This window comes from Peromyscus leucopus, chromosome 5 (genome assembly GCF_004664715.2).
Source record: "Peromyscus leucopus breed LL Stock chromosome 5, UCI_PerLeu_2.1, whole genome shotgun sequence".
Taxonomy (NCBI): domain Eukaryota; kingdom Metazoa; phylum Chordata; class Mammalia; order Rodentia; family Cricetidae; genus Peromyscus; species Peromyscus leucopus.
Window position 1 is genome coordinate 112,971,675 of NC_051067.1, and position 27,716 is coordinate 112,999,390.

Consider the following 27,716-nt stretch of genomic DNA (forward strand, 5'->3'; position numbering starts at 1 on the left):
TGGCCTTGAATTCAGATACTCCTGCCTCTGCCTCTTAACTGCTGGTTTTAAAGGTATGTACCACCACACCTGGCTAGGACTATTTTCTAAAATGCAAAATTTTTCCTTGGAATTCCCCCATCATTTGCAAATTTCGGTCAAGTCCAAACGTAATTCTGAATGAGGTAGGTAGTCTCTACTCAGGCCTTGGTCTTTGAGGTGCCGCCTGTCAAGGCCTATGCCATGAAAGCACTAGGCTCCCAGGCAGGACAGTGCTGAGGGTGGCGCCAGTCGCTGGGGAAGCTTCTCAGTTGGCTATTTTCTCGATCTCATCCAAATCATCTGTGTCCAATCTTTCTATCTTCTTATCTGAGGAAATAAGGATTGGAAGACCACCTTGGCCACCGTGGAAATGTAACAGAGGTCACCTAGGACAGCATGGCAGTCTGGGAGGACAGGCGCCCAGCTGTGGGACAGTGTGCTTCCTCTAGGCACAGGGCAGGCTGCCTGAGCCCGAGCAGCTGGCAACAGGGTCCTGGGCACCGATCCCAACTTCCCAGGAAGTTGTCAGGTTCTCCTAGCTTGGTGCCAGGGCACTGATACTCCAGTCCCTGAGCCCTGAATGTTCAGGAGCTCTCCCTGACAGCAGCCACGTGGAGACAGCAAGGGCATGGACAAAGGAAACCTCCCCCCTCCCACACTCCCCTCTGCAAAGGGTCCCTGGCCCAGCCGACTCAGGGACTCACTAAAATGCTCCTGGATTCTGTTGAGGATGTTCATGCTGTGCTTGCTGTCAACCATGTTCACGGCCAGACCCCTCTTGCCAAAGCGGCCCGTGCGCCCGATGCGGTGCAGGTAGGTCTCGTTGTCTGGGTTCCCGTCCTTGTCCACAGGAAGGTCAAAATTGATGACCACAGACACTTGTTCAACATCAATACCTGCACAAAGGGGTTGGAGGGAGGCAGGCAGGAGACAAGGGGGCCACCGTCAGCCACACACCCCCACTTCACTGGAGACATGGCTTGGGCAGGTCCCAGTGGCTGTGGGCACTAAAGAGGACATCTACAGGACTGTAGCCTAGGCAGAAGAACAGAACTCTGCCAGAAGTCAGAAAGCCAGTATCCAGAACCCTGAGTTTCTTCCCACCAAGGAGGACTGCTGGCTTCCTCCATGTGGTTCTTACTGCCCAAGGAGAGGCTGATTCTCTCCTGCAAAGGAATGTCCCTAAAACCCTCCCGCCTCCGTGAGAGCATGGATACAAGCACTGTTCTTGCTCACAGGGCCTGGGACCCTCGCCTGGTGAATGGGGCGGCCAGCCTCTGCTCACCACGGGCACACACGTTGGTGGTCACCAGGACCTTCTCTTTGCCTTCTCGGAAGCGCTCAATCACAGCCGCCCTCTGTTCCACCATCATCTCCCCACTCAGCAGAGCCACCTGGTGGCCCTCTTTGGAGAGCTCTGCTGCCAGCCAGCCAGCTGTTTTGCGGGTCTGGGGGAAAAAAACACACGCACACACACACAAATGTTTAAGAAATATTAGTGCCTAAAGAGACTATTGTGGATCTAGAAGACTCTATCTGAAACTTATTAGGCAAACATTAAGTGTGCTAAACAAACCTGCCACCTGACAGTACAATAGTAAGCAAAACTGTCACTTGGGAAACAATTTTACAATGTTCCTACTAAGCGAGTAGAGGTGGTGCACGCCTTCAATCCCAGCACTCGGGAGACAGAGGCAGGCGGTCTCTGTGAGTTCGAGGCCAGACTGGTCTACAGAATGAGATGCAGGACAGCCAGGGCTATACAGAGAAACTCTGTCTTGAAAAACCAAACCAAAGCAACAAACTAAACTAAAATCACAGTAGAAAGTCTTATACTAACGGAAGACGACGTGCCTTATTCTTTTGTTTTCTAACAGTATTTTCAAGTGCTTCTTCCTGTGACAACTTAATCAATTTGTTAAATTTCTTCAATGATCAGCAGCCTTGTTTTAGATTTTTTCAATAACATATCCCCACAAATATAAACTGCTGTGGGAATGCTGTGTTAAAGCTATGTAACTCCTAGAACATGGCCACTAAAGAAACCACCCTCTCTACCTCCACAAGCCAGTTCCTTGCTCCACAGCATTTGAACCCCTTGAGCAAAGGAAGTGGGGCTGAATGGCGATGGGGCGGTGCACCCCTCAGGCCTGCAGCAGCCACTCACATGGCAGAAGATCATGGCTTGGGCGATGGTGATGGCCCCATACAGGTTGCACAGAGCCTGGAACTTCTCCTCTCTGTTATTGCAAACGACGTAATACTGTTTGATGGTGTCCAACGTCTCCTCTTCACGCTTAAGTTTGATGATGTTGGGGTCTGGGACCACCTTCTGGGCAAACTTCCACACTGAGTCTTCAAAGGTGGCAGAGAAGAGCAGCATCTGGCAGTTTCTGGGCAGCATCCTGCAAGTGGAGACCCAGGCACTTTGGAGACTCCAAGGATTTTGCCAGAAGGCACACAAGCCCAGCCTCCGCAGCCTGGATGGGCTGCAGACCCAGCAGGCCGAGTGGGATACAGAGCATCCTGGAGGGAGGAGCAGACCGAGAGTGGCGCTGGGCGAGTGAGGGTCCCGGGTCTCCCTTTCACCATGCTCCAGGCTGGGAGCACGGTGACAGCTGTTGTGGAAATGGCCCATCACACAAATACTGCTGCACAGGGCACAGCAAAGAACCCAAAGATGCAAGAGGAGGCTCTGGAAGTTCCTCCTGGCTCCAGTTCCTACCTCTGGATGCGGATGCTCTGGTCTTGGTGGCCCTGAGTTGCTATCATCACGTCAGCCTCGTCCAGAACAAACACCTTGATCTTCTTGGGGTCAATGAACTTCAGCTTGGAGCACCAGTCCAGGACGGTCCCGGGGGTGCCAATGACAATCTGCTCACTGACCTTCTGACCTCTGTCCACTGTGGAAAAGACATGTTCTCTTCAGGTATTCCAAAGGAAAGCCAGCCTTGGAAATAAAAGCCTTATACATGCTCTCAGAACTGTCAGAACAAATCAACTCCAGATTTCAAAACACATGTGGGGGCCGGTAAGAGGCTCAGGGTGTAAAGGCCCCTGTCCGGCCTGAAGAACTACGTTCAATCCTGGGAACTACATGGTGGAAGGGAAGAACTGACTCACACAAGTTCTCCTCTGACCCAAACACACTTAGTGCCTACCGTATTCCTACCGCATCAATAAAACACTCCTGAGGGTCAGCCTTGCTTTCTTCAACTGTGAAGTAGAACAATACCTGTACAGTACATTGTGGACACAAAACATGCAAGTTTCCTTCTACTCTCGCCTAAAAACATTGAAAACAGTTTCTGGTTTTGAGGCAGGGTTTCTCTGTGTAGTTTTGTGCCTATCCTGGATCTTGCTCTGGAGACCAGGCTAGCCTCGAACTCACAAAGACCCTCTTGGCTTTGCCTCCCTAGTGCTGGGACTTAAGGTGAAAACATTTTTTATTAGTTTGGGAGGGGTGTAGTGTTTTGCATGCCTGGTGCCTTCAAAGACCAGAAGGGGCTCCAGTTCCAGGGGATCTGGAGTTACAGACAGTTGTTAGCTGCTCCATGTGGGTCCTAGGAATTGAACCTAGGTCCTCTGAAAGAACACCTCTGAGCCATCTCTCCAGCCCTCTCCTAAATTTAATATCATGCAGCTCTTCTTTAACATGGTTTATCATCCACTTTCCCATGCAGTTCACTTTTTCCTCCTAAACTGATAGCTCTGAGTCAAGGATCCTGGCACAGACTTTGTTCTGCTTTCTGGCCTACAGACATTCCATTTGTAAAGCAAGTTCTTCTCAAGATGAATCTCTAGCTTAAAACACACACACACACACACACACACACACACACACACACTCTGAAACTTCAGCTAGCTCAAGTTGAAACTTATATAACTGTTTATAAAGTTACTAATGCGTGTACAATAACATTCCATTATGAGAAATTAATCTTGTCAGGCATGCATGGTAGCCCAGGCTTACAAATTCCAAGATCTCTGTTTAGGTCTCATCTCTCATACTCACATTTATTGCCTCGAACAGCATAAGCTAGCTTCAATTCTGGATGAAACTTGCCCATCTGCTCAATCACTTTTCCTGTTTGAAGTGCCAGCTCATATGTTGGGGACAGGCACAAACACTGGCAGAGAAATCATAGATGAGTTTAGGAATGGACACCAGGCCTCAGCCCCAAGCACACTGAGGCTATTTCCCCTTCCCGTCAAGCAGGCCCACCTCTCACCTGCAGAAGGAATGCCTCAGGAAAGAACCCTGCCGAAGTGGGAACCCTAGGTTGGTACTGGTAGAGGCCTTAAGGAACACTGCTTAGAGTTGCTGTCTCCAAAAGCATTCTACCTTGTTAAGGCCTGAAGCACTAACCTCTTTGCAGGAGCCAGTGACTAAGGTGTGAACGTTAGTCATATCTCATCAGATGGCACTACTCTGTCTCAGGGCAGACAAGTCCGAGTTCCCAGGCTTCTGACGCTCACCTGAGGATGTCTGTCTGATGGTTCCACTCTGCTGAGCATAGCTAAGACAAAGGCGGCAGTTTTCCCAGTACCAGACTGAGACTGGGCGATTAGGTTCTGCGGGCTGCATTGACAAAGAACAGAAATAATTTAATATTGGAGCAAGGTATGGTCATCCATGCTTTAACCCAGCGTTTAGGAGTCAGAAACAGGCAGATGACTCAGTTCACGCATAAGTTGCTACATAGTAGTGAAACCCTTTCTCAAAAAAGAAAAAAGTTAATATTGGTTAAACATAATCAAACACCCAGGGCTGGAGAGATGGCTCAGAGGTTAAGAGCACTGGCTGCTCTTCCAGAGGACCTGTGTTGAATTCCCAGCAACTACATGGTGGCTCACAACCCTCTATGATGAGATCTGGTGCCCTCTTCTGGCCTGCTGGCATACATGCAGGCAGAACACTGTATACATATTAAATAAATAAATCTTTAAAAAAAAAAAAAAGAAAAAAAAGAAAAGAAACAAACATCTGCTGGTTGGTGGTAGTGTGCACCTTTAATCCCAGTACTTGAGAGGCAGAGGCAGACAGATCTGAGTTTGAGGCTGGCCTGGTCTACAGAACTAGTACCAGGACAGTCAGTGCTATACAAAGAAACCCTCTCTTGAAAAACCAAAACATAGGACTGGAGAGATGGCTCAGAGGTTAAGAGCACTGGCTACTCTTCCAGAGATCCCGAGTTCAATTCCCAGCAACCACATGGTGGCTCACAACCATCTGTAATGAGATCTGGTGCCATCTTCTGGCCTGCAGGTATACATGGGGGAAGAACACTGTATACATAATAAATAAATGAAAGAGAGAGAGAGACAGACAGAAAGAAAGAAAGAAACAAACCAAACAAACAGCAGCAACAACGAAACCTCCCCCCACATAAAAACCCCCAAACATCAAGACTCCACTCTGGAGTGTCCTAGTTTTATGTCCCAAATGTCCCAGGGAGATCAAGAATGCAGAGTAAGATCTGGGCCACCAAAGTCCCAGTGATGTTTTCTGCTGAGCTACACAACTTGCCCCCAAATTTCAGCTTTCTGAATGCTCTCTTCTCATCCTACAGATCTGAGACGCTGACTCAGGTGGCATATTTTCCTTCCTTCTGTCAGTGCCGTAGTTCGTAGCCCAGGAGGTTAGCCTCAAACTCAAACTTCTGCACACTGAGTTCATAATTAGCTGTAATGGGTATTTTAGAAGGATCCTTTACAATCTATGTCACCTCACCCAATACCATGGTGTTTTGTCATTAAAAAAAGTTGAGCTGAAAAAGGTTATCCAAAATATAATACATTTGTCTAGGCTTTAAAAATATCTAAGCTACCCTTCAAAACCTTAGATAACTATACACATAATAAAAGTACAAAGTCTCCTGAGGAGATAATAACCAATCTCAGAATGGCATTTACTTCAGAGAGGGTAGGCAAGGGATAGGAAGGGAGGGTTTACAGGAGGTTCCATATGCAACTGGACAAACGTTATATTCTAAAGCTAGAGAAATATTACTGGTATCTTTCTGCATACTTTTTATTGCAGAGCTCAAAAATTCCAAAGTAGTATTTTAGTTATATATATGGTTGTGAACCACAATTTGGGTGCTGGGAATTGAACCCGAGTCCTCTGGAAGAGCAGCCAGTGCTCTTAACTGCTAAGCCATCTTTCCAGCCCCTCAAAATAATTTTTGAACCAAATTTGTTTTGAAGAAGCAGATATTAAACCTAGGTCATCAAGAATGCCAAGCAAGGGCCAGGAGTGTTAAGACACACCTTTAACCCCCACACCTGGGAGGATGAGGTAGGCAGACCTTTACGAGCTTTTAGGTCAGCCTGGTCTACACAGCCAGCTCCAGGTAAGCCAAGACTACATAGTAAAACCTAGCCAAAAAAAAAAAAAAAAAAAAAAAAAAAAAAAAACAAAAAAAGGAATGAAGAAATAAATAAAAAGAATGTCAAGTAGCCACTCTACCACTGAGGTACATTCTAAACTCCAAAGTAAATTTTCAAATATTATTTCTGGATTTGTTTATTCATTCATTTATTTAATTTTGAGACAATATCTCACTAGTCCAGTCTGGACTTGAACTTGAAATCCCCCTACATCTGCCTCCCAAAGGCTAGAATTACAAGTGTGATCCACCATATACCAGGCTCCAAAATAATATCTAAAACATAAGAAAAAAAAATTGTTTTTTGTTTTTTTCGAGACAGGTTTTCTCTGTGTAGTTTTGGTGCCTGTCCTTGATCTCACTTTGTAGACCAGGCTGGCCCTGAACTCACAGAGATATGCCTGGCTCTGCCACCCCCATCCCCACACACACCAGTGCTGGGATTAAATGTATGCGCCACCAACCCCGACTTAGAAAAGAATTTTTTTTAAATATAAAATTTTATAGGGGTCTAAAACTGGCTCTCAACCTGTGGATTGAGACCCCTTTGGAAGTTGAACAGACCTTTCATAGGGCTCTCCTAAGATCACTGTAAAACACAGATATTTACATTACCATTCATAACAGCAGCAAAATTAGTTAAGAAGCAGCAACAAAAATAATTTTACGGTTGGGGAGGTCACACACATGAGGAATTGTATTAAAGGATCACAGCATTAGGAAGGTACGAACCACTGGTCTAAAGTGAAACACTATTTATTCTTACTGCTAAATGGAAACAGTAAGAACTGTGTCCACAGAGATGTAGAGTACTTCCTGCTTTTCCACAGGACCCAAGTTCACTTCCCAGCATCTATGTAGGGTAGGGCTCACAACCACCTGTAACTCCAGATCCTAGAGATCCAATGTCCACTTCTAGACTCTGTGGGCATCTTTATTAGCACATGCACATACCCACACACAGATACATACACATCTATATACATAATTATAAATAAATCTTTTATAAAAAATGATTTACTATTTTTATATTCAGTGCATTGGTGTTTTGCCTACATGTATGAGGGTGTCAGATCTCCTGGAACTGGAGTTACAGACAGTTGTAAGCAACCACGTGGGTGCTGGGGATTGAACCCTGGTCCTCTGAAAGAATAACCAATACTTATAACCACTGAGCCATCTCTCCAGCCCCTAAAAATCTTTTTTTTTTGGGGAGTGCCTGTCCTGGATCTCGCTTGCTTTGTAGACCAGGCTGACCTGAAGCTCACAGAGATCCGCCTGGCTCTGCCTCCCGAGTGCTGGGATTAAAGGCGTGCGCCACCACTGCCTGGCTAATAAATCTTAAAAAAAATATACTTATATAAAAAAGAAATGTGTGGTAGGTGGCTCACCACTTTAATCCCAGTATTTGGAGGCTGAGGCAGGTAGATCTCCTGAGTTCTACAGAGTGAGTTCAGAGATACACAGAGAAACCCTGTATTGAAGAAAAAAAAAAAAAGAAAATACCCCACCCCCAAAAAGAAATGTGTTCAAATCCATGTGATTCTCTCTGCACTCCTAAAGCTCTTTTCCTGAGAAAGCAGGTTGTCCCATACAGCCTGTTTTGTGCCCAGAAACAATAAAAGCCATTCATGAAACAGTTTAACTATGAGTACAGCTGGGTCTGTACTCACGGTTCAGCAAGCATCATGGGCAATGCATTCTCCTGGATCTTGGATGGTCGATTGAAGCCCATGGCATAGACTCCTTGGAGAAGCTGTGGTTTCCTAGGAGGAAAGGGAGATAGAGATGAGATGGGTTTCTAGCAATTAAAATGTTTTTAGAGGCTTATCATCTTACCCTAGATCTAATAAGACATGATGTGTCCTATCTCAACCAAACTATCATTCTAAAATCTACATTTATCTATTCTCTATGTGTACGTGTAAATGTGTGCCAAGGCTATCTGTAAATCATTCTTATCATATGCCCCTCCCCTCCCCACTTTGAGACAGGGTTTCTCTATGTAGCCTTAGCTGTCCTAAAACTCACTTTGTAGACCAGGCTGGTCTCGAACTCAGATCCGCCTGCCTCTGCCTCCCGAGTGCTGGGATTGAAGGCGTGCGCCACTATGCTGCCTTGCTGCTGCTTTTTTTTTTTTTTTTTTTTTTTTTTTGGTTTTTCAAGACAGGGTTTCTGTTTTGGTGCCTGTCCTGGATCTCCCTCTGTAGCCCAGGCTGGCCTCGAACTCAGAGATCCACCTGCCTCTCAAGTGCTGGGATTAAAGGCGTGTGCCACCACTCCCCGGCTCTTGCTTCATTGTTTAAGAGCTATTTTTATTTCTTAGAAACAAGGTCTGTCTATGTAGCCCTGGAAGTCCTGGAGCTCACTATAGCCCATCCTGACTGATCTCTTGAATGTATTACCAGTTATGCAGTTCCAGGGCTTTGTGCATGCTAGGCAAGTGAAGTGGCTATCCCCTCTTATGACATGACTGAATCTAACAGACCAGTTGTTTTTTTTTTTGCGTTTTTCCAGGGTCAGTTTGCTAAGATCTCTGCCCCATATTACCCCACCATTCTATGTTGACACATGTCTGGCTTCAATCAGACAGAAGTATGTCCGGTCTGGTAGCCATCAAGGTCCTACCTGGTCACAAGCAGGAACTTTTCTTGCTATTTTCAAACAGACCTCTGACACTACAACCACAGTTGCTGACCAGATGTCATGAGTCAATCATAAAATGATTCCTGTACCAGTAAGGGCCCACACCCAATCACACTTAACCACAGCTGGAATTTCCCTAGTCCTGCTTAAAAGGAGTCTGTGAGCTTCTCTCGGGGTCGCCACCTGCCACATTGTCAGATGGTTTGACCCCAGTATGCTGGAATTTTTTTATTAAATGCTCTTACTGATTGCATCCATGACTGGCGGTCTTTTATGGTCTTCTATATTGCTACTAGGGTGGTCTCTCAAACCCTAATAGCAAGCACTCTACAGAGTGAACTACACTGCCTTCCTGAAATTTCAGTTATTTCTAGGTTTAGATGCTAAAATTGAGCCCCAATTTTGTGTCCAGCTGGGCAAAAACACAGGGCAACTAAAAAGGAAGAACAGTGATTATGAGAGCCGCTGGTAGTGAAAGCCCATGGGAGTACACAGCAGTGACAACTAGTGTTCAGAAGGTCAGCCTATCAGAACTAAGGGCTCTGTTAGAGGAAACCATCACACAAGGTGTTATGGGATTACTGCCTTGTGAATGAACTGGCTGTCTCTTGTTGTAAACTTCTTGTGCAATAACAGCTATGATTCTCCCCATTTACCGTGCATCTCCATGTTACGTGTACATGCAATCTCACGATTGCATCTCAATCTTGGGCACAACTTTCCCTATACATTTGGGGTATTTGAACAACTGTCTCCAGCTGCGTTTATTTTCCATTAACATATATCTGGCTAGGGTCATTCTCCAGACAAAAGTATTTCAGCAAAGATACCTTTTTCCAAGGACAAAACTGCACATAGATAAACATTAGCTTATCTCACTCACAGATAGAGAAAAGAACCACTAGCAATTAAATCCTCAACCCCTTACCTTCACCCCGGGTTATTTACACAGGACCCTAATTTAAGAGATTTACTGCTCACATTCCTGGGATGAAGTTTTAGCAATCTGCTAGATACTGAGTTAAGGCAGTTACTTCCCACTGACCCAAGGAGATTGCCTACAAAGCCAGGCAGACAATAGGTGCCAAGCTTCTTTCTTGTGTAAATTAAGTTTTTATTCCTCCTCAGCCAGGTGCTATTCCTAGATTTTCTCCTCAGCAATTACTCTGAGTGAAAGAGCTTTTACTAACCAAATACTACATGTTTTGACATAGGTTGCTTAGCCTCCCTATCAGAAAGCAGCTGCAGCCAGGACAAGTGGGAAAAGTGGCGCCAAAGACAGTTGACTTTCTTGTGACTTACTGACCTCTAACATTCTACCTAGCCATTTCTAGATTATAGTTTGAGCACACAAATTCCCTAATTGATCTTGGCCTTTAGTTGACCCTACCAGAGAACTCCCCTTTAGTCACTCCCCTTTTGGGTTGTAATTGGAAGCTGACAATGAATTGCTTTATGAGTGGGTCCTTATCACCTCTCTCTGCGACCCTGAAGCTTCAAGCCTCACATTGCTTTACCAAAGAATTACTGTGTGGGTACATAGACTGGTTCTTTGAGAGCACTGGGAGAAGAGGATTGATGGAAAGGAGAAGAGGATTGATGGAGAAGAACAAAGATGAGGATGACTGAGATGGAAAGAACTAGGTAGAATGACGAGAGAACAGCAGAAGGGACTGAGAGCAGGAGGGACCGAGAGGAGCTAAGTAAGAGAGCAGAAAAGAAACTGTGCAGATAGAATCACCATGGAAGAATAAAGTGACTGGACTAAGGAACTCAGTGTGCTTAGATTCATTGAATATCCCTCAGATTAGAATCTTCAGCTGGTTGGTAGACTCTTCCGCGAACCCTGGGAGCAAGCAATATAGGCTGGACCTATTATTGTTTGCATTAAGTGATTAATCTAGTTCTATTTGTTGACATGGTAACCAGGTAAGTGTGGTTGTTTAGACAGATGTAGTGATTACGTCTAGTCAAAAATCAAGACTAGGAGAGGTGCTGTGTATGTGGTAGATCATGCCTTTATCACAACACTTGGTAGACTAAGGCAAGAGGACTGCTGAGAATTCAAGGCCAGCCTGGGCTACTGTGCAGTAGTCTCAAAAAACAAGACTAGAAAAGCACCAACTTCTTAATTTTTTGTTTTTTGTTTTTTTTTTGTCTCCAACCCGAGAGTGCTGAGATTACAGGCCTGCATCACTACGTCTGATTTATGCTGGGGATCGTACCCAGGGCTCCATGCATGCACTCTACCAACAGAGCTGCAATCCCAGTCCTGGCAACAGTTTCTTAAGCAACTACATAACAAGTATCAATTAAGATTACATTTATATAGTATTTACAATAAGTTCTCTACTACCTCAACATTCAAAAAATATTTAACAGAAACCACACAACACTCATTTTAAATTTTTATTCATTTGTTATTACTGTGTGTATGTGCATGGTACATCTGTGAGTGTGGCTCTCACCAGCCATGGCCCATGCACAGGTGGGGTTACAGGACAACTCTCAGGAGTCGCTTCTCTCCTTCTACCATGACTCTGGAGACTGCACTAAGGTTATCAGCTTGCACAGTAATGTCTTTTACCCACTGAGCCATCTTGATGGCCCAGGAGGATTTTTGCTTGTGTTTTTTGTTGTTGTTTGTTTTGTTTTGTTTGTTTTTGTGTAATAGCCGGGCTGTCCTGGAACTCACTGAAGACCAGGCTGGCCTAGAACTCAAAGAGATCCACCTGCCTCTGCTTCCCAAGTGCTGGGATTAAAGGCGTGCGCCACCATCACCCGGCTATTCCTTTTTTTTTTTTTTAAAAGAGTTCACGCTGGGCGGTGGTGGCTTACGCCTGTAATCCCAGCACTCAGGAGGCAGAGACAGGTGGATCTCTGTGAGTTCAAGGCCAGCCTGGTCTATAGAGCTAGTCCAGGACAGGTTCCAAAGCTACAGAGAAACCCTGTCTCGAAACTGCACCCCCCCCCCAAAAAAAAAAAAAAAGGAAAAGAAAACCCAAGAGTTCACATAACCCAGGCTGGCCTTGAACTCACTATGTTGCTGAGGGTAGCCTTGAATTCCTGATCATTTTACCTCCACCTCTGTCTTGAGGGCTGGGATCATAGCACACCCCACTTTGCTCAGCTTTTCACAGAAAAGCTAATATCCTGGCACGGTGTCTCACACCTATAATCCCAACACTCAGGTACCTGCTATCAATCCTGAGGATCTGAGTTTGATCTGTCAGATGGGATCCACATGGTAAAAGAGGAAACTGACTCCCACAAGTAATCCTCTAACCTCTGTATATGTACACACACAAATAAGTGCAATAAAAATTTAAAAGACAAAGGGGCTGGAGAGATGGCTCAGCAGATAGATAAGAGCACTAGCTGTTCTTCCAAAAGAACTTGGTTAGATTCTCAGCTCACAACTCCAGTTCCATGGGATCTGATGGCCCTCTTCTGGCCTCTAAGGGCACAAGGCATACAAAAATATGTAGACAAAAACACCCCCACACATAAAGACAAAAATTCTGTATTTTAAATAAAAATGTTGGAAAAAAAAAAAAAAAAAAAAGCCAGGCAGTGGTGGCACTCCCATTTAATGCCAACATTCAGGAGGCAAGGACAGGCAGATCTCTGAGTTCAAGGCCAGCCTGGGCTACAGAGTGAGATCCAGGAACTACACAGAGAGACCCTGTCTTGAAAAACAAAACAAAATAAAAAGTCAAACCAAATTAAGAAGTTTTCCATCTTCTCTACCTCTAAAAGACAAACTCTTCTGGCACATGTAGGTTCTCATACATAGCAAACAACAAAACCCTTTAGTATTCTCTATTTGGTAGGAAAGGCAGCCTCTTAACTTGCTTGTCCAAAAAAAGTTACTACTTAATTGGGATTCACCAACAGGTTCCACTGGCTCATAAGCTTTTTTTGTTTTTTGTTTTTTTTGCCTTTCAAATCTTTAAGTATAAAATAATCCAAGCTGGGCATGGTGACACATGTCTGTGACCCTAGTGTCTGGAAGTGGGGGTGGGGTGCTGGATTCTCAGCTTGCTGGCCAGCCAGCCTAGCCAACAAGTAAGCTCTGAGGAGTTCAGTGAGAGGCCCTGTCCAAAAATAAGACGTGAAATGGTAAGAGCAGGGCCCCAGCACCACTCTCTGGCCTCCAAGTGTGTGCAAATGCACTCCCATGCACAGGTACACAAACCTAAGCCCCTCCCCACAAAGAATGAGAAAACCCAGGCAAAATAACCCAAGTACCCTAGGCAATCTAGGTTCCATCCAGTTACCTTCCAACAGACAAACAAGAGAAAACCTGCCAGAGAGGACAGACAACTCAAGCTCCAAGCGGTAGCTCAGATCCTATAAGAGCAGCACTTGGCTGGCCAAGGCAGGAGGACCTCTGCAAGTTCTAGGCTAGCCATGTGTCTACAGAGTTAGATTCTTTCGAAAACAAACAGCAGTCCGTCTGGATTTGAACTGAGCGTGCAAGTCTTTCAAATGAAGGAATACAAAACTCTGAGCTCTGCAGAACTCACCCAACAACTGAGACAAGTGGCTCACACCTGGGACCCTCGCGCTTAGGAGGCTGAGACAGAAGGATCCGAGGCCTAGACTAACCCACACTACCTAGTTAGTCCTAGCTACTTTAGGCTATGTAGTGAGACCTTTAAAAAAAAAGGGGGGGGGCCTGGAGAGATGGCTCAGAGGTTAAGAGAACTAGTTACTCTTCCAGAGGTCCTGAGTTCAATTCCCAGCTCACAACCATCTGTAATGAGATCTGGTGCCCTCTTCTGGCCTGCAGGAATACGAACAGACAGAATACTGCATACATAATAAATAAATAAATCTTTAAAAAAAAAAAAAAAAGCAAAGGGGCTGGAGAGATGGCTCAGTGATTAAGAACACTGGCTGCTCTTCCAGAGGACCTGAGTTCTGTTCCCAGCAACCACATGGTGACGGACAATCATCTATTACTATAGTCCCAAGAGGTCCAATGCCTTCTTTGACCTCCACTCGCACCAGGCAAACAAATGGTGCACACACATACATACATGCAGGCAAAAAAACTCATGCATAAAATAAAATACCTAAATTTTAAAATTTTTTTTTTTTTTTTTTTTTTTTTTTTTTTTTTTTTTTTGCGCAGGACAGTTCTGGTGCACACCTTTAATCCCAGCACTTGCAGAGGCAGGCAGATCTGTAGTCAGAAGTTTTCCTATGTTCCACCCGGCCCCTTGTGGTCCAGACCAATCTCTCCCACCCTCATCCCGCAGCCTATAAAAAAAAAAAGCCACATAAAGATGGAAATCACACAGCGAGTCTGGATTATATTGTCTTTGGGATTTTTAACTGCAGAAAGACATTTGATTATAAAGGCTGCTGAGTTAAGCCTATATATATATTTATTTTTTTTTTTTTTTTTTTATGGGGGGTTCTTTTTGACACAGGGTCTCTCCTGTATAGTTCTAGTGCCTATCCTGGATTTTGCTCTGTAGACCAGGCCTCAAACTCAGAGATCCACCTGGCTCTGCCTCCCGAGTGCTAGGATTAAAGGCCTACACCACCACCAGCAGACAATACATACATACACACATACACACACATATATATTAAAAGTATCTTGACTTCAAAGTTTGTGTCTAAGGATATGTTGCTTTGGAAAAGAGGTTCTGCTTTTGTTTCCATGGAAGATGAGAACCTGTGGATTGTTTCCAGGCTAATATGGTTTGATCAACCAAGACCCCCTGAGAGGTCTCCAGATGATCCAACAACCAGAGCAGCTTCAAAGCAACTGGCTCAGAGAACACAGCATCACAGGCTACTCCAGTCAGGACTTGACTATAATTCTTAATTTTCTCAGGATCCCCATAAAAATGCAGTGCGTGCCCTCAATCTGCAGGAAGTAGCCTAGAACACTACGCCCAGATTCCCAAAAAACGGATTATGGATGTTTGTCTTTGTTTAGATTGTTGGTTGCAAACTTTTATTGGTCATAGTCAATCTCTTTCTTTTTTTTATTTTTATTTTTTTTATTTTTTTCGAGACAGGGTTTCTCTGTGTAGCTTTGCGCCTTTCTGAACTCATTGTAGCCCAGCTGGCCTCGAACTCACAGAGATCCGCCTGCTCTGCTCCGAGTGCTGGGATTAAAGGCGTGCACCACCACCGCCCGGCAGTCAATCTCTTTCTAAAAGAAGAAAGGGGGATATGATATAGAAATGTAGGATACAGATATGACTGAATGAAAGGGTAGATTACTGAATTTACTTTTAAAGAACAACAACTTTTTTGAAATGTTTTACAATGCTATGGATTTTAGTTTATTGATACAAATTTAAAGTTAATTTTGTTATACCGTAATATATTTCTACTCTTGTTTAAGGTATTATGTTTATGCAACTATTTAAAATTGTAATGTATAACTACACTATCACACTTATAGTCATGTTAGTTTTCTAGGTATTCATAGATATAGTTCAATTAGGTAGGTAATCTTCAAACACTTCAAAGACCTATAGAATATGGCATTTAAAATGTTTTAAAAACTTAGACTTTCTGGACAGTAAAGACACATCTGCTCCTGGCAGCACTTTTACTTCAAAGAGAAAGATGAACATTAAAGACACTCCATATGGAGTTTATCTTCTTCTTAGCAAAAATAGCCATTTGGGCAAGAAACTGCTCTTGTGTGGACTACTGATAATATGTTATATAAATTGGAAATGCAGGACCCATAGAAAGGTGACCACTGAACTTTGCAAGGCAAAATGGTTCTTCAAGTTCCTGCTTCGCATAGGAGACTGCCAAATATTCTACAGGACACACTGAGAACCAACTAAAAAACTCTAGGCCTATTGGCTGAAGATGGATGCCCCAATGTTGCAGAGGAACTTGCGTGACTGTCCAGGCAGCCAGCTGTCTCTGTCATTCTAGATTTTTGTAAGTTGCTTACAATACATTTTCCTTCTGGGGTCCTTGATGTAGTTAAGACTAGATAGTTATAACTGTAATTTTTCTTAGTTATAATAAAAGATAAATTAGATATGAAACTTTAGACTCACAAATATAGGACAGATAAAATATTTTCTTTAATTTTGCCAAATACAAATAAACTAGATATTGTAACTGTAATTCTTGCTTGATAACTGTTTGTTATATATAATTTTACTATAGTAAAGCTAAAATCTTCCTTTTTGATTAGGTAGAAAAGGGAAGTGCTGTGGGATGTCTTTCTGTATGCTGTGAATATGTGTTGTTCCCATTGGTTAATAAATGGACTGCTTTGGCCTATGGCAAGGCAGCTTACAGGCATGCGGGAAATCCAGGACAGGGGCAGGAAAAGGAGGCATAGGCAGTAAGAAGACAGCTGCCGCCAGGAGAAGCACGATGTGAAAGTACTGATTAGCCACGATCAGGTGGCAACTTATAGATGAATAGAAATGGGTTAAGTTAATGGAGCTAGCTAGCAAGAAGCCTGAGCCATTAGGCCATACAGTTTGTAAGTAATATAAGCTTCTGTGTGTTTACTTGTACAAGTGGCTGCGGGATGGGCGGCAGGACACAGCAAAATTTCTAACTACATGGATCTCTAAGTTTGAGGCCAGTGTGGTCTACAGAATGAGTTCTAGAACAGACAGGGCCACACAGAGAAACCTGTTTCAAAAAGCAAAAAAAAAAAAAAAAGAAAAAGAAAAGAAAAAGCAGGAACAGATGACAGATTGGTGAATAAATGAATAAAACCTTTGAGAAAGGAATATTTCCAAGTCTAATTCCCTGGTGGAGTGCTTACCTGGCATGCATGGAACAGTTCCAGAATCGAATAAACCAGGCCTGGTGGCACATGCCTGTAAGCCCACCATATGGCGGGTAGGGGTAGGATATCAGAAGTTTAAGGTCATCCTCAGTCAAAGGGAGTTTGAAGTCAGCATGTGCTATATGAAACTCTTATCTCCAAAAAGGTTGTCTTATAATAATAAAAAGTGATTACGATAAGATAGTCAGTTGGCAATGTGCCTGCCACACAAGCATGAAGGTCTGGGTTGAGATATCTAGCACTGCCCAGGGGGAGGGTTACATGAATGTAATCTCAGGCTAGTGGGGGGTGGAGACAGGAGGATCCCTAGGATGCCTAACTGAACGAATATCCTCCAGGTTCAGAGAGAAGTCTGTTTCTCTCTCACACACAGTATTTGCCAAGAGCTCCATCCATTCGGTACTTTCAAGCAGTCAGTGCAGTAGTGTTGACTAGACAGTGCTATATAGCTCAGTCTTGTGTCAAATAATTAAAAACAGAAAAGCCCTCTGAGAACTATTAAGCACACTTCATCATTACGTGGTTCCTTCCCTCAAAGCCTAGCCTATCACAGGTTTTGCTGAATTCTAGGTACCAGGAATCCAGACTCTTCAGAGACTTTCTAAAAGCAGACTATTGTTTGTAAACCCTGTAGTCTTCCAAAGGGCTTACCTAATAAGACATGTTCCTGACATCCAGAAATCACCTGTCAGCCAATATTTTATTCAAAGTTCTAAGAATATAAAAGAAAAAAAAAAAAAAAAAAAAAGACTTTCAGCTATGATGAATAAATCTGCAGCATTTCTCTACTAAGAAAATCATGTGCTTTGGTACACACCTATAGTCCTAGTTACCCGTGAGGCTCAGGTGTCCAAGGCTTGCAAGGGCAACGCAGTGAGATCTCACATGCACGCTGTAACCCAGGCAGATCCTGAACTTCCAAATCTCTTACTTCAAAGCAGCTAGATCATGGGCCTGCATCACTACCAGGCTACTCTGAGATTTAGTATCCAAAGAAAAAAGATATACTGGAAGAAAAAGGGTAGCCAAAAAAGAGTGTAGGAGACCATCACTCTAAACTCATTCAGTACAGTTTCATCTGTCCCAGGTTGGCCTCAAACTTGCTGTATGGTTTCGACCCTCTTGCTTGTGCAATCTCCCAAGCGCTGAGGTTACAGGTGTGCCATTTAATGCCTGCTTTGCACAGTACTAGGGGTCAAACAGAGGACGTCATATTTGCTAAGCACGCACTCATTTGATCACAGCCTGCAACCCTCCCAAACTAATTTTTCAGCATGTAGATTATTTGATTCTTTGTGGAGTTTTTTCCAAGACAGGGTTTCTCTGTGTAGCCCTGGTCGTCCTGGAACTCACTCTGTAGACCAGGCTGGCCTTGAACTCAGAGATCCACCTGCCTCTGCCTCCTGGGTGCTGGGATTAAAGGCACGAGCCACAATCACCCAGCAAATCATGTAGATCACTACTTACTCAAAGATGTAAATATAATTTAAAACAACAACTTTTTTTTTTTTTTTTTTTTTTTTTTTTTAAAGCCAAAGTTAAAGTCCAGAGACTGTAGCCCTGGCTGTCCTGGAACTTACTCTGAAGACCAGGCCTGCCTCTGCCTCTCAAAGGCGTGTACCACCACTGCCAGCTTTTAGTTGTTGCTGTCGTTTTTTGAGACAGGCTCTCTACATAGTTCTGGCTAGACTGAACTCACAGAGATCCACCAGCCTCTGACTACTGAGTGCTGGGATTAAAGGTGTGTGTCCAATTCAGAGATGCTTTTTTTTTTTTTTTTTTTTTTTTTTTTTTTTTTTTTTTTTTTTTTTTTTTTTTTTTTTTTTTTTTTAGCGGCTGCTGAATCACAGAGATCCGCCTGCTCTGCTCCGAGTGTGGATAAAGTGCGCCACAGAGATGCTTTTTCAATGGGACTGGGCAACAGCTGTTTGAAGCAATGACTACTCACAAGCGAAGCTCTTCGAAAGACTTCACCGAGTAGAGAGGGGAGGTTGGGTCCCTCTGCAGGACTTCTACTTGGTTGGTGTTATCCACAAGATTGCTTCTGATCAGCTTGTTGAGTAAAGACTGAGCAGCTCTGTCCTCTGTCAGGAAGAAAGCAGATTTTCTTCATCCACGAGGCAAGGTCTGCCCTTGAGAAAACACTCTCCCCATCTCTGAATCAGACCTGGACAAGCACTCACAGTTGGAGAAAAGCCCAATCCACTCCCTTCCCATTTTTAATTTACTGAAGATGCTGTCTCACATGAACTCACAGCATCCTTCTGTTGCAGAGCCCTGAGTTCTGAGAGTCCTGTCCTTGCAATGAATATGCAATTTTTTTTAATTTTAAACTTCATTTGCCTTAGTCTCCCAAATAGCTGAGACCGCAAGCACGTGATGCTTCTTAATCACCCTATCATCTATAGTAACACCTCTTTGTTTTTTTTTCCCCATAGCTGGGGATAAAACTCAGGGTCCAGCACACACAAGTGTTCTGCCCTTTAGGTACATGTCCAGCCTGAGACACACCCTTTGTGCATTTCTGTGTGTGTGTAATGTGTGTGTTTGTATAAGTACAAAGGTGTGCATGAATGTGTACATGAGTGTGGAGGTCAGAGACTGAGATCATGCATCCTCCTCAACTGCTTCGTCACCTTACTTTTTGAGATGGGGTCTCTCAGTGAGCCTGGAACTTAATCAATGTTTTAGACTGGCCGGCCAGAAAGCTCAGCACCCCTGCTGTCACGCCACCCTCTGCCACCAGCGCCAGGCGTACAGATGCAAGCTACTGCTCCTGGTTTTCATGTGGTACAAACTGGGGGTAACTCAGGTCTCATGGCGGGGAGGAGTACTTTATTGAACGAGCCATCTTCCCAGATATGATATACCACACCACCGTTGAAGACATTTTCTTTGCCTTCAAGGATAAGACACTCTTGTAGTGGAATATCAGTTTAAGATGTGTTACATTTGTTTATGCTGTGGAATATCTGTTTAATGATACAAAGACATGTTGCATTCTTTTATGCTGCATTTGTTTAACTCTGTGAACCTGTGTTACTTTGCTTGTCTAAAACACCTGGTTGGTCTAATAAAGAGCTGAATGGCCAATAGCTAGGCAGAGGAGGGATAGGTGGAGCTGCCAGGCAGAGAGAATAAATAGAAAGAGAAAAAGAGAAGAGAGAGGAGCAGGAAAAGGAGGAGAAAAAGATGCCAGGGGCCAGCTACCCAGCCACACACAGAATAAGAAGGAAAGAAGAGATATACAGAAATAGAGAAAGGTAAAAGCCCAGAGGCAAAAGGTAGACGGGATAATTTAAGAAATGCTGTCTAGAAATAAGCCAAGCTAAGGCCTGGCCATTCATAAGAAATAATAAATCTCCGTGTGATTATTTGGGAGCTAGATGGTAGAATCCCAAAGAGCAGAGAGTAAAATAATCTAATTACACATGCTTTTGATTTCTCCCTCACTTCCCTGTTCTTATAACTCAAGAGTGTCTCTAGCTGCAGGTGAGTAAGCCCTGGCCCCACCAAGTCTCTCAAAAGAGGACTTCAAAGAATGGTTACCTTTCTCTTCCTCCTCAGTCTTCTCTGCGGTGGTGCTGGTTTTGATAACACCTACACAAGAAAACAGTTGTCATCAGAAAGGCAAACACTAAACCTACCAACAGGTTGCAACAATGTAAACACTAACACTAAAGCAAACCAATGTAAAGAACTGGCATTTTTTTTATGTTTAATGGATTTAATGTTTACAAAGCATGTGAGAGCATAAAAAAAAAACCTTAAATTTGAACTTAGAATCACAAAAATATTTGGTTTCTGACTTAGTTATCCTAAAAAACAGCAAAGCACTTCATAGCAAATTCTATTCCCTATTTTTTACCTATAAAACTAGAAAAACTCAAAGTCTGATTAAACATTTTGTGATGAGACTGTAGGGTAACAGACACTTTTAGGCTCTGTCAATAGAAATATAAAATTGTAGAATACTTTCAGAGAGCCTTGTATGATGGTGAATGTGCATAATCCCAGGACTGGGGAAGCAGAAGCAAACTCTCTCATGAATTTGAGGCTTGCCTGGTCTATATATAAATTCTACCTCAGTTAAGGTTTATATCAAGACCCTGTACCAAAACACTAAAAAACGAAAATAATCGTATAGAGGGTCCTTTATGTTTTGTTTTTGAGACAGGGTCTCATATAGCCCAGACTGGCCTGAAGTTTGCTATGTAGCAAAGAATGATTCTCAACTTCGGATCTTCCTGCTTCTACCTCCAAGTGTTTAGATTATAAATATGCAAGAGCATGCCTGATGTATATGGAATTAAGGACTGGATCCAGGTTCCTGCATGCTATCCAGCAGCCTACCACCTAAGCTATGTCCTCACCCCTACTTTGGAAATATCTGTAAGCCAGGCGACGGTGGTGTACCACTTTAATACCAGCATTTGAGAGGTAGAGGCAGGTGGATCTCTGTAAGTTCAAGGCCAGCTTGGTCTACAAAGTGAGTTTCAGGACAGTCAGAACTGTTACACAGAGAAATCCAAAAAGAAAGAAAAATTGTAAAAACTGTGAATGATCAAGTAAAGGCATTTACTGCCAAACCTGCTGACCTGAGTTCAATCTCCAAGTCAGACCTGGCAGACACAACCAACTTCTTTAAGTTGTCCTCTGACCTCCAAATGTGCACCATGACACACGTCACTCCATGACACACATCACTCACACACACAGCATAATAAAATTTCTTAAAGACTTAATTTCCTTGTAATTATATAATGTCTATGCACATGAGTGCAGATGTCCTTAGAGGCCAGAGAAGGGAGCAGTTACAGGATGCTGTGAGCCACCTGATGAGGGTGCTGAGACTAGAACTTGGGTTCTGCAAGAGCAGTGAGAACACTTAACCACTGAGCCATCTCTCCAGCACACCACAATTTTTTCAAATGCTTATACTCTTGACCTAGCAAATTTATTCAGGGTAAATTATTGTAGAAACACATTGCCACAATATAAAGTACTTAGGCTCATGGTTATTCTAAGACATGCTGTTTATAATAATATCAAATTGAGACAAACCCTAGATGACTGATTAATGACGTATCAACATGGTGCAAAGCTGTGCAGGTCAATATGGAGAGCATGTAAAGGAATATCGCTGCACGAAACACAAAACCAAATATACTTTGTATTATCTTGAAACCTCTCACAGGTAGGGCATGATGGGGAGAGAAATCGGAGAACAGAGACAATGAAAATATCAATCCCTATTTGTATTTTGCCTTTTATAAAGAAACTCTGGAATAATATTAAAAATTCAATGCCAGGCATAGTAACACAATCTGTAATCCTGGCACTTAAGAGGCTGGGCAAGTGGAATGCTAAGAATTCAAGTCCAGGCTCAGCTACACAGCAAGACCCTGCCACCAAAAAATAAATAAACAAACAATGAATAGACCTAAACAACTAAGCAAAATGAAACTAAAGTAAAATGTCACTAACAGTAGTTACTTCTGTGTTACAGATTTAACTGAGTACTCCTAAAATTCACTTGTCCTGCCTAATCCCCAGTACCCCAGGAGGAAACCTTATCTGAAAATGGGGTTAAGTGTGTCCAACTCCAGTACTACTGCACCCATATAAAGAGGGAACCTGGGGCTGAGGAGTGACGGAGCACTTGTCTCTAATGTTTAAGACTCTGCGTTTGATCCCCAGCATTTCCAATCAACTAGTCAATTAATCAATAAAGAAAGGAATGCTATTTAGAAGAATACCATGTGAGATCTGGTAAAATCATTAAAACCTAAAGAACACCAAAAACTGCCAGCAAAGGCCTGGAATAAGGTCTTTCTAGAAGCCCTCAAAAATGACAAACTTTGCTGACACTTTGATCTTAGAATTCTAATCTCCTGAGCTTTGGACAATCAGCTACTGTGGGTTGGTTTCTGTTTGTTCTATTTTTTGAGACTCTCATTTTGTAGCTCTGGCTGGCCTCTAACTCAGAAATCCACCTGTGTCTGCCTCTTCTAGGAGAAAAAGCTTCCCACTGTACCTGGCAGCCGTCATGGTTTGAACCACCCATCTTTGAGGTGCTTTGTGAGATGAGCCCCGGCAGACGAACACAGGGGGCGAGGGTCAACACTGAGCACTGTGGAATGGAGGCCTTGTACCTTTTCATACTTTCTGAGTTGATTTTTTTCATTTGTTTCTGAGACAGAGTATTGCTATGTAGTCCTGGGGCAGGTCAGGAGTGGTCTAAAAAACTTCAATAATCATCCTGACCACTGGAATCACAGATAGGAGCTACCCTGCCTGGCTTGAACCTAGTCATGTTTCAAAAGATTTAAACATGAAGTAAATAGGAAAACAATCTGATAGTGACTTGTGTGTGGGTTTTTTTTTTTTTTTGTTTTTTTTGACAGGGTTTCTCTATGTTAGTGCTGGCTGTCCTGGATAAACTGTATAAACCAGGCTGGCCTCAAACTCAGAGATCCATCTGCCTCTGCCTCCCAAGTGCTGGGATTAAAGATATGCACCACTAACTACCCAGTTGTGACTTTTTGGGGGGGGGGGGCTTTTTGTTTGTTTGAGTTTTTTTTTGGTTTTTCGAGACAGGGTTTCTCTGTGTAGCTTTGGTGCCTGTCCTGGATCTTGCTCTGTAGCCCAGGCTGGCCTCGAACTCACAGAGATCTGCCTGGCTCTGCCTCCTGAGTGCTGGGACTAAAGGCATGTGCTACCATCACCACCTGGCCCCAGCTATGACTTTTATTTATAAGGCATCTGAAGCTAGAAATATCTGTAAAACATTTCCGATTCAGAAATGTACCCTAATTCCTACTTTGGGCTCCATTCCAGGGCTGATGTCTGTTGAGTGGCTCCAGGACAGTCCCACTGCTCACTGCAGCTGTGAGCTGTGGCACACGCACAGGTGTAACTCTGGTACCTAGTCTGTAGTTACCAGTGACTCACCATTGGTGTCTGCTTTGACCTTTTCTTCTTTGATCTGCAAACTGCTCATCTGAGTAAGAATAAAAGGAAATGGTAAGCAAAAGACCCAACCAAGGAAGGCAGTGGGGCTGCCTGGGGAGCTAGTTTGTTCTACTCAATATACAAGTGCTAAAAGCCTGGGCAAAGACATCTTATGTTTCCTCAGCAGCATGAAGGGGAGGGGGGGGGTTGGAGAGATGGCTCAGAGGTTAAGAGCACTGGCTGCTCTTCTAGAGGACCTGAGTTTAATTCCCAGCAACCACATGGTGGCTCACAACCATCTGTAATGAGATCTGGTGCCCTCTTCTAGCCTGCAGGCATACATGCAGACAGAACACTGTATACATAAAAATAAACAAACCCTTAAAATAAATAAATAAATAAATAAATAAGAGAGGTGGGCATGGGTTAAACATAATTGTGTAAGGAGAAGGAGGGGAAGCTTCAAACATTTGCTTTTCTTCTAACTTACACTCTTTCTAGAACATCTCCAAGTTTTTGTTTGTTGGGTTTAGGTGATGCTAGAGTAAACCCAGGACACAGAACTTGTGTCCTTAACGGCAAATGTGCTACCACTCAGCCATGCCCCAACCTCTCTAACCCCATTAACAGAAAATAAATTACAGTCCTCTAGCCTATCAACCACCTGCATGATAAGTAACTTGTTTAACGTGTATCAAAATAAACTGGGTGCAGGGAAACAGGCCTTTATCTAGCACTTGGGGGATGGAAGCAGGAAGAGCCGAAGTTGAAGATCATGAGTTAGGAGCCAGCTTGTGCCACATGAGACTTGCCTTAAAAAAAAAAAAAAAAAAGAAAAGAAAAAAACAAACAAACAAAATCAATGCCCCATTAAGAAAACAAAAAACACTATTACAATCCTCTGGAAGGGCAGCCAGTGATTTTACCCGCTGAGTCATCCCTCCAGCCCCTCACAAACATTTCTTATGTTCTAAAAACTGCTAAGAGTGTGATGTGATGATGCTAAGATGGTTAATTAATCTTGACTGCCAACTTGATGGTCCTTAGAATCCACAGGAGACACACCCCTGAGGAGTTTACCTGCGGCAGAAGGCCTACACAGAATGTGGGCAGCACTATCCCTGCAGTAGGGTCCAGGACTGAATGGGAAGGTGAGGGAGCAGCAGCCACAGCCACACTCATCTCTCCCTTCCTTCCCCGAGGACCCCTGTGGCTCCCAGCATCATGCCTTCCCCATAACGGATCATGTGTCCTTCTTAAACTGGGAGCTGTTCTTCCTGTCACACTTTGTCACAGCCAAGAGAAAAGCAGCTAATGCAGTGTGTTATAAAATGTTTCCGGGGCCTAGGTCCGCCCCCAGACCCTAAATCAATGTCATGTGTTCCCAGGGCCTAGGTCCACTCCCAGACCCTAAATCAATGTCATGTGTTCCCAGAGCCTAGGTCCGCCCCCAGACCCTAAATCAATGTCATGAGCTGTCGGTTTTTTGAGACACAGTCTCAATGTGGTAACACACAGCTTTCTCAGAAGGGCTGGACCAAGGATGTCAAAGGCAAGAATTTGTCAGCATTTACTCAGCTGCATTCAAGCGAAGAACTGCTGGTGGACAGGTACACCTGTCTTGAGAGTGAACAGTAAATACCAATGGGCAGGCCAGCCAATCAACTGCCCACTGTTCTTTGTTTTGGATTTACCTCGGCACACGACCTCTGATGATTAATCTTGCCTCACTGGACAGGAAATGCACACGGGTCTGTGTGGTAGAAGGTGTATGTGTGTTGGGGTGGTGGTGGGGGAGCATATCTCTAAATTCACATCAGCCTTCTGAGAAGGACAACGGTTAGGTCAAGTATCAAGGATGTTCAGGTGGTATTGGTGACATTTGTATCATAAGAGATTAGGGACATACTTTGTTTTTACCCCTGCAGTACCTACCGGGTGTCCAACCTAGGGCCTTGTTCTGGCTAGGCAAGTATGACTTATAAAACTAAGTCCCAGGCTGGAGAGATGGCTTGAAGGTTAAGAGCACTGGCTGCTCTCCAGAGGTCCTGAGTTCAATTCCCAGCAACCACATGGTGGCTCACAACCACCTAGAATGAGATCTGGTGCCCTCTTCAGGCCTTCAGGGATATGTACAGATAGAACACTGTATACATAATAAATAAATAAATATTTTTTTTTTTTAAAAAAAGATAGTTATAAAAAAAAAAACAAGCTAAGTCCTCAGCCTTGGCTAGTACATTTTAAAAACATACAAAGGTGGGTATGCTGGTACCCTCCTGTAATTCCAGTTAAGTCAGGAGGATTACTGGAGTCAATGGATTTGAGCCAAACTGGACATCAGTGTGAGATCCCCTTCTCAAACTCACATAATTAAATTGAAAACAGTTCCCAGTCACTATCTTTTAGGGGTAATCTCATATTAAACATTAGATTTGAAATTTCAGACTGGAGCTCCTAAGACAGCTCAGTGGGTAATTAATTGCATGTCATCAAGCCTGATGAACTGAATCCATCCCTGGGACCCACACTGTAGGATGAGAACCTACCCTCACAAGCTGTCTTCTGGCCTCCACACACATAAATACAACTAATGGTTAAAAAAATAAACACAGGAGCTACAGTGGTGGCTGAGTGGTTAAGAGAGCTTGCAGCTCTTGCAGAGGTCCAGGGTTTGGTTCCCAGCCCCCACTGAGAGGCTCAGGTTAGTTTCTATCTCCAGTTCCCCGGGACCCACCACCGTCTTCTAATGTATGTAGGCACAAAAGTGACGCACAGATACTAGCAAAACAAACATGAGTAGATATATTAAAAGAAAATATTTGAGGCCACCCCGAACTGAACAGTGATCTGCAGGTCATCTGGTCTGTGTCAATAACAAAGGCAGCAAGCCTGTAACTCCAACACTTAGGAGGCAGAAAGATAGCAGGAGTTCTTAAGCTAGCTTCAGCTACATACACAGCAAGTCAGAAGCCAACCCGGGCTAAATGAAACCCTGTCTCCTCGAACACACCATCACACCATCAACACACACACACACACACACACACACACACACACACACACGAGAAAAGCAAGCCTAAGAAGTAAAATTAAAGGTCACTAAAATATTAACAAAACAGTTTGTATTTGTAGCCATGAGAAGCATTAAAGCAAAGCAAAGCAAAACAAACAAACAAAAAAAAAAAAAAACCGTTATTCTAGAGAGCTACAAACTGCCAACCACATTAAGCATGAACGTAGGAACTGATAGGTGAAAAGCAGAATAAACGCACTCAAAAACTGTCCCTTAACAAGGAAAAGGAGAATTTGATGTTGCCATGTTATAAAAGGTCAACAGAAAGAGCCAGTTTGGGACATCGCACACATCGAGAGGACAGAGTCACCACGGGAAAAACTTTTCAGTCCAAACTCGGATAAAGAAGCTCGCTGCGTGTTGCCCCCGCTCTAGGTGCAAATCAATCAGCACTAAGCCATTGCCCGCCGCAAAGAGCAGCGGCGCGCGGGCCAAGCCGACTCAGGTCCCCGGGCGTGCTGGAAACAGCGTCCGCCTCAGCCCCGTCCCCGCCAGGCCACTGACCGACTTGACAGCGGCTTCCTGCTCGTCCACCGCCAGCGCCCAGGAGTCGGTGGCCATGGTCCCCGAGGCGAGCACGACCTGCAGAGAGGTTCTCGCACCCCGCCAACACCGGCGCTGAGTCCCAGAACGCGCCAAGCGCCACTCAGGCGGAGCGGAAGAAGACGTGCGCGGGGTTGACGTCAGTTCCTGTCCCGCGCGGTCGTCTCCCACCCGCGCTCCGCCCACGGGTTGGTAAGCATGCTACTACTTGGTTAGGTGTGGTCTGATTGTGAGTTAACGCCCAAGAGAGTCCTTGCTGCATCTTTTCATTTCATACTAA

The 27,716-nt window shown here is 43.9% G+C and overlaps 1 protein-coding gene across 2 annotated transcripts; it reads right to left on the reverse strand.

The window, feature by feature from the left end:
- On the reverse strand, positions 1-27,569 carry Ddx19a (DEAD-box helicase 19A). 2 transcript variants are annotated; one of them, XM_028891046.2, is made up of 13 exons: positions 27,398-27,463; positions 23,818-23,866; positions 20,413-20,463; positions 18,812-18,947; positions 17,515-17,575; positions 8,087-8,179; positions 4,501-4,603; positions 4,037-4,151; positions 2,747-2,924; positions 2,189-2,426; positions 1,307-1,469; positions 726-917; positions 1-348 (listed from the first exon to the last, which is right to left on the reverse strand). In XM_028891046.2, the coding sequence occupies exons 5-13, from the start codon at positions 17,535-17,537 to the stop codon at positions 287-289; spliced, it is 1,167 nt and encodes a 388-aa protein (XP_028746879.1). In that variant the 5' UTR covers positions 17,538-17,575; positions 18,812-18,947; positions 20,413-20,463; positions 23,818-23,866; positions 27,398-27,463; the 3' UTR covers positions 1-286. The 2 variants fall into 2 exon arrangements, with proteins under 2 accessions (XP_028746879.1, XP_028746878.1); XM_028891045.2 differs by lacking the exon at positions 17,515-17,575 and having other exon boundaries at positions 27,398-27,569.
- Positions 27,570-27,716: the final 147 nt, after the last annotated feature.

Excerpts from the sequence above, each read along its gene's own strand:
- Ddx19a (XM_028891045.2), bottom strand. The coding sequence starts at position 27,454 with ATGGCCACCGACTCCTGGGCGCTGGCGGTGGACGAGCAGGAAGCCGCT. Across the intron at positions 2,925-4,036 it reads TGCTGTTCGAGGCAATAAAT|TGGACAGAGGTCAGAAGGTC; the intron begins GTGAGTATGAGA and ends TCTTTTCCACAG. Across the intron at positions 2,427-2,746 it reads CAGAGCATCCGCATCCAGAG|GATGCTGCCCAGAAACTGCC; the intron begins GTAGGAACTGGA and ends CTCCACTTGCAG.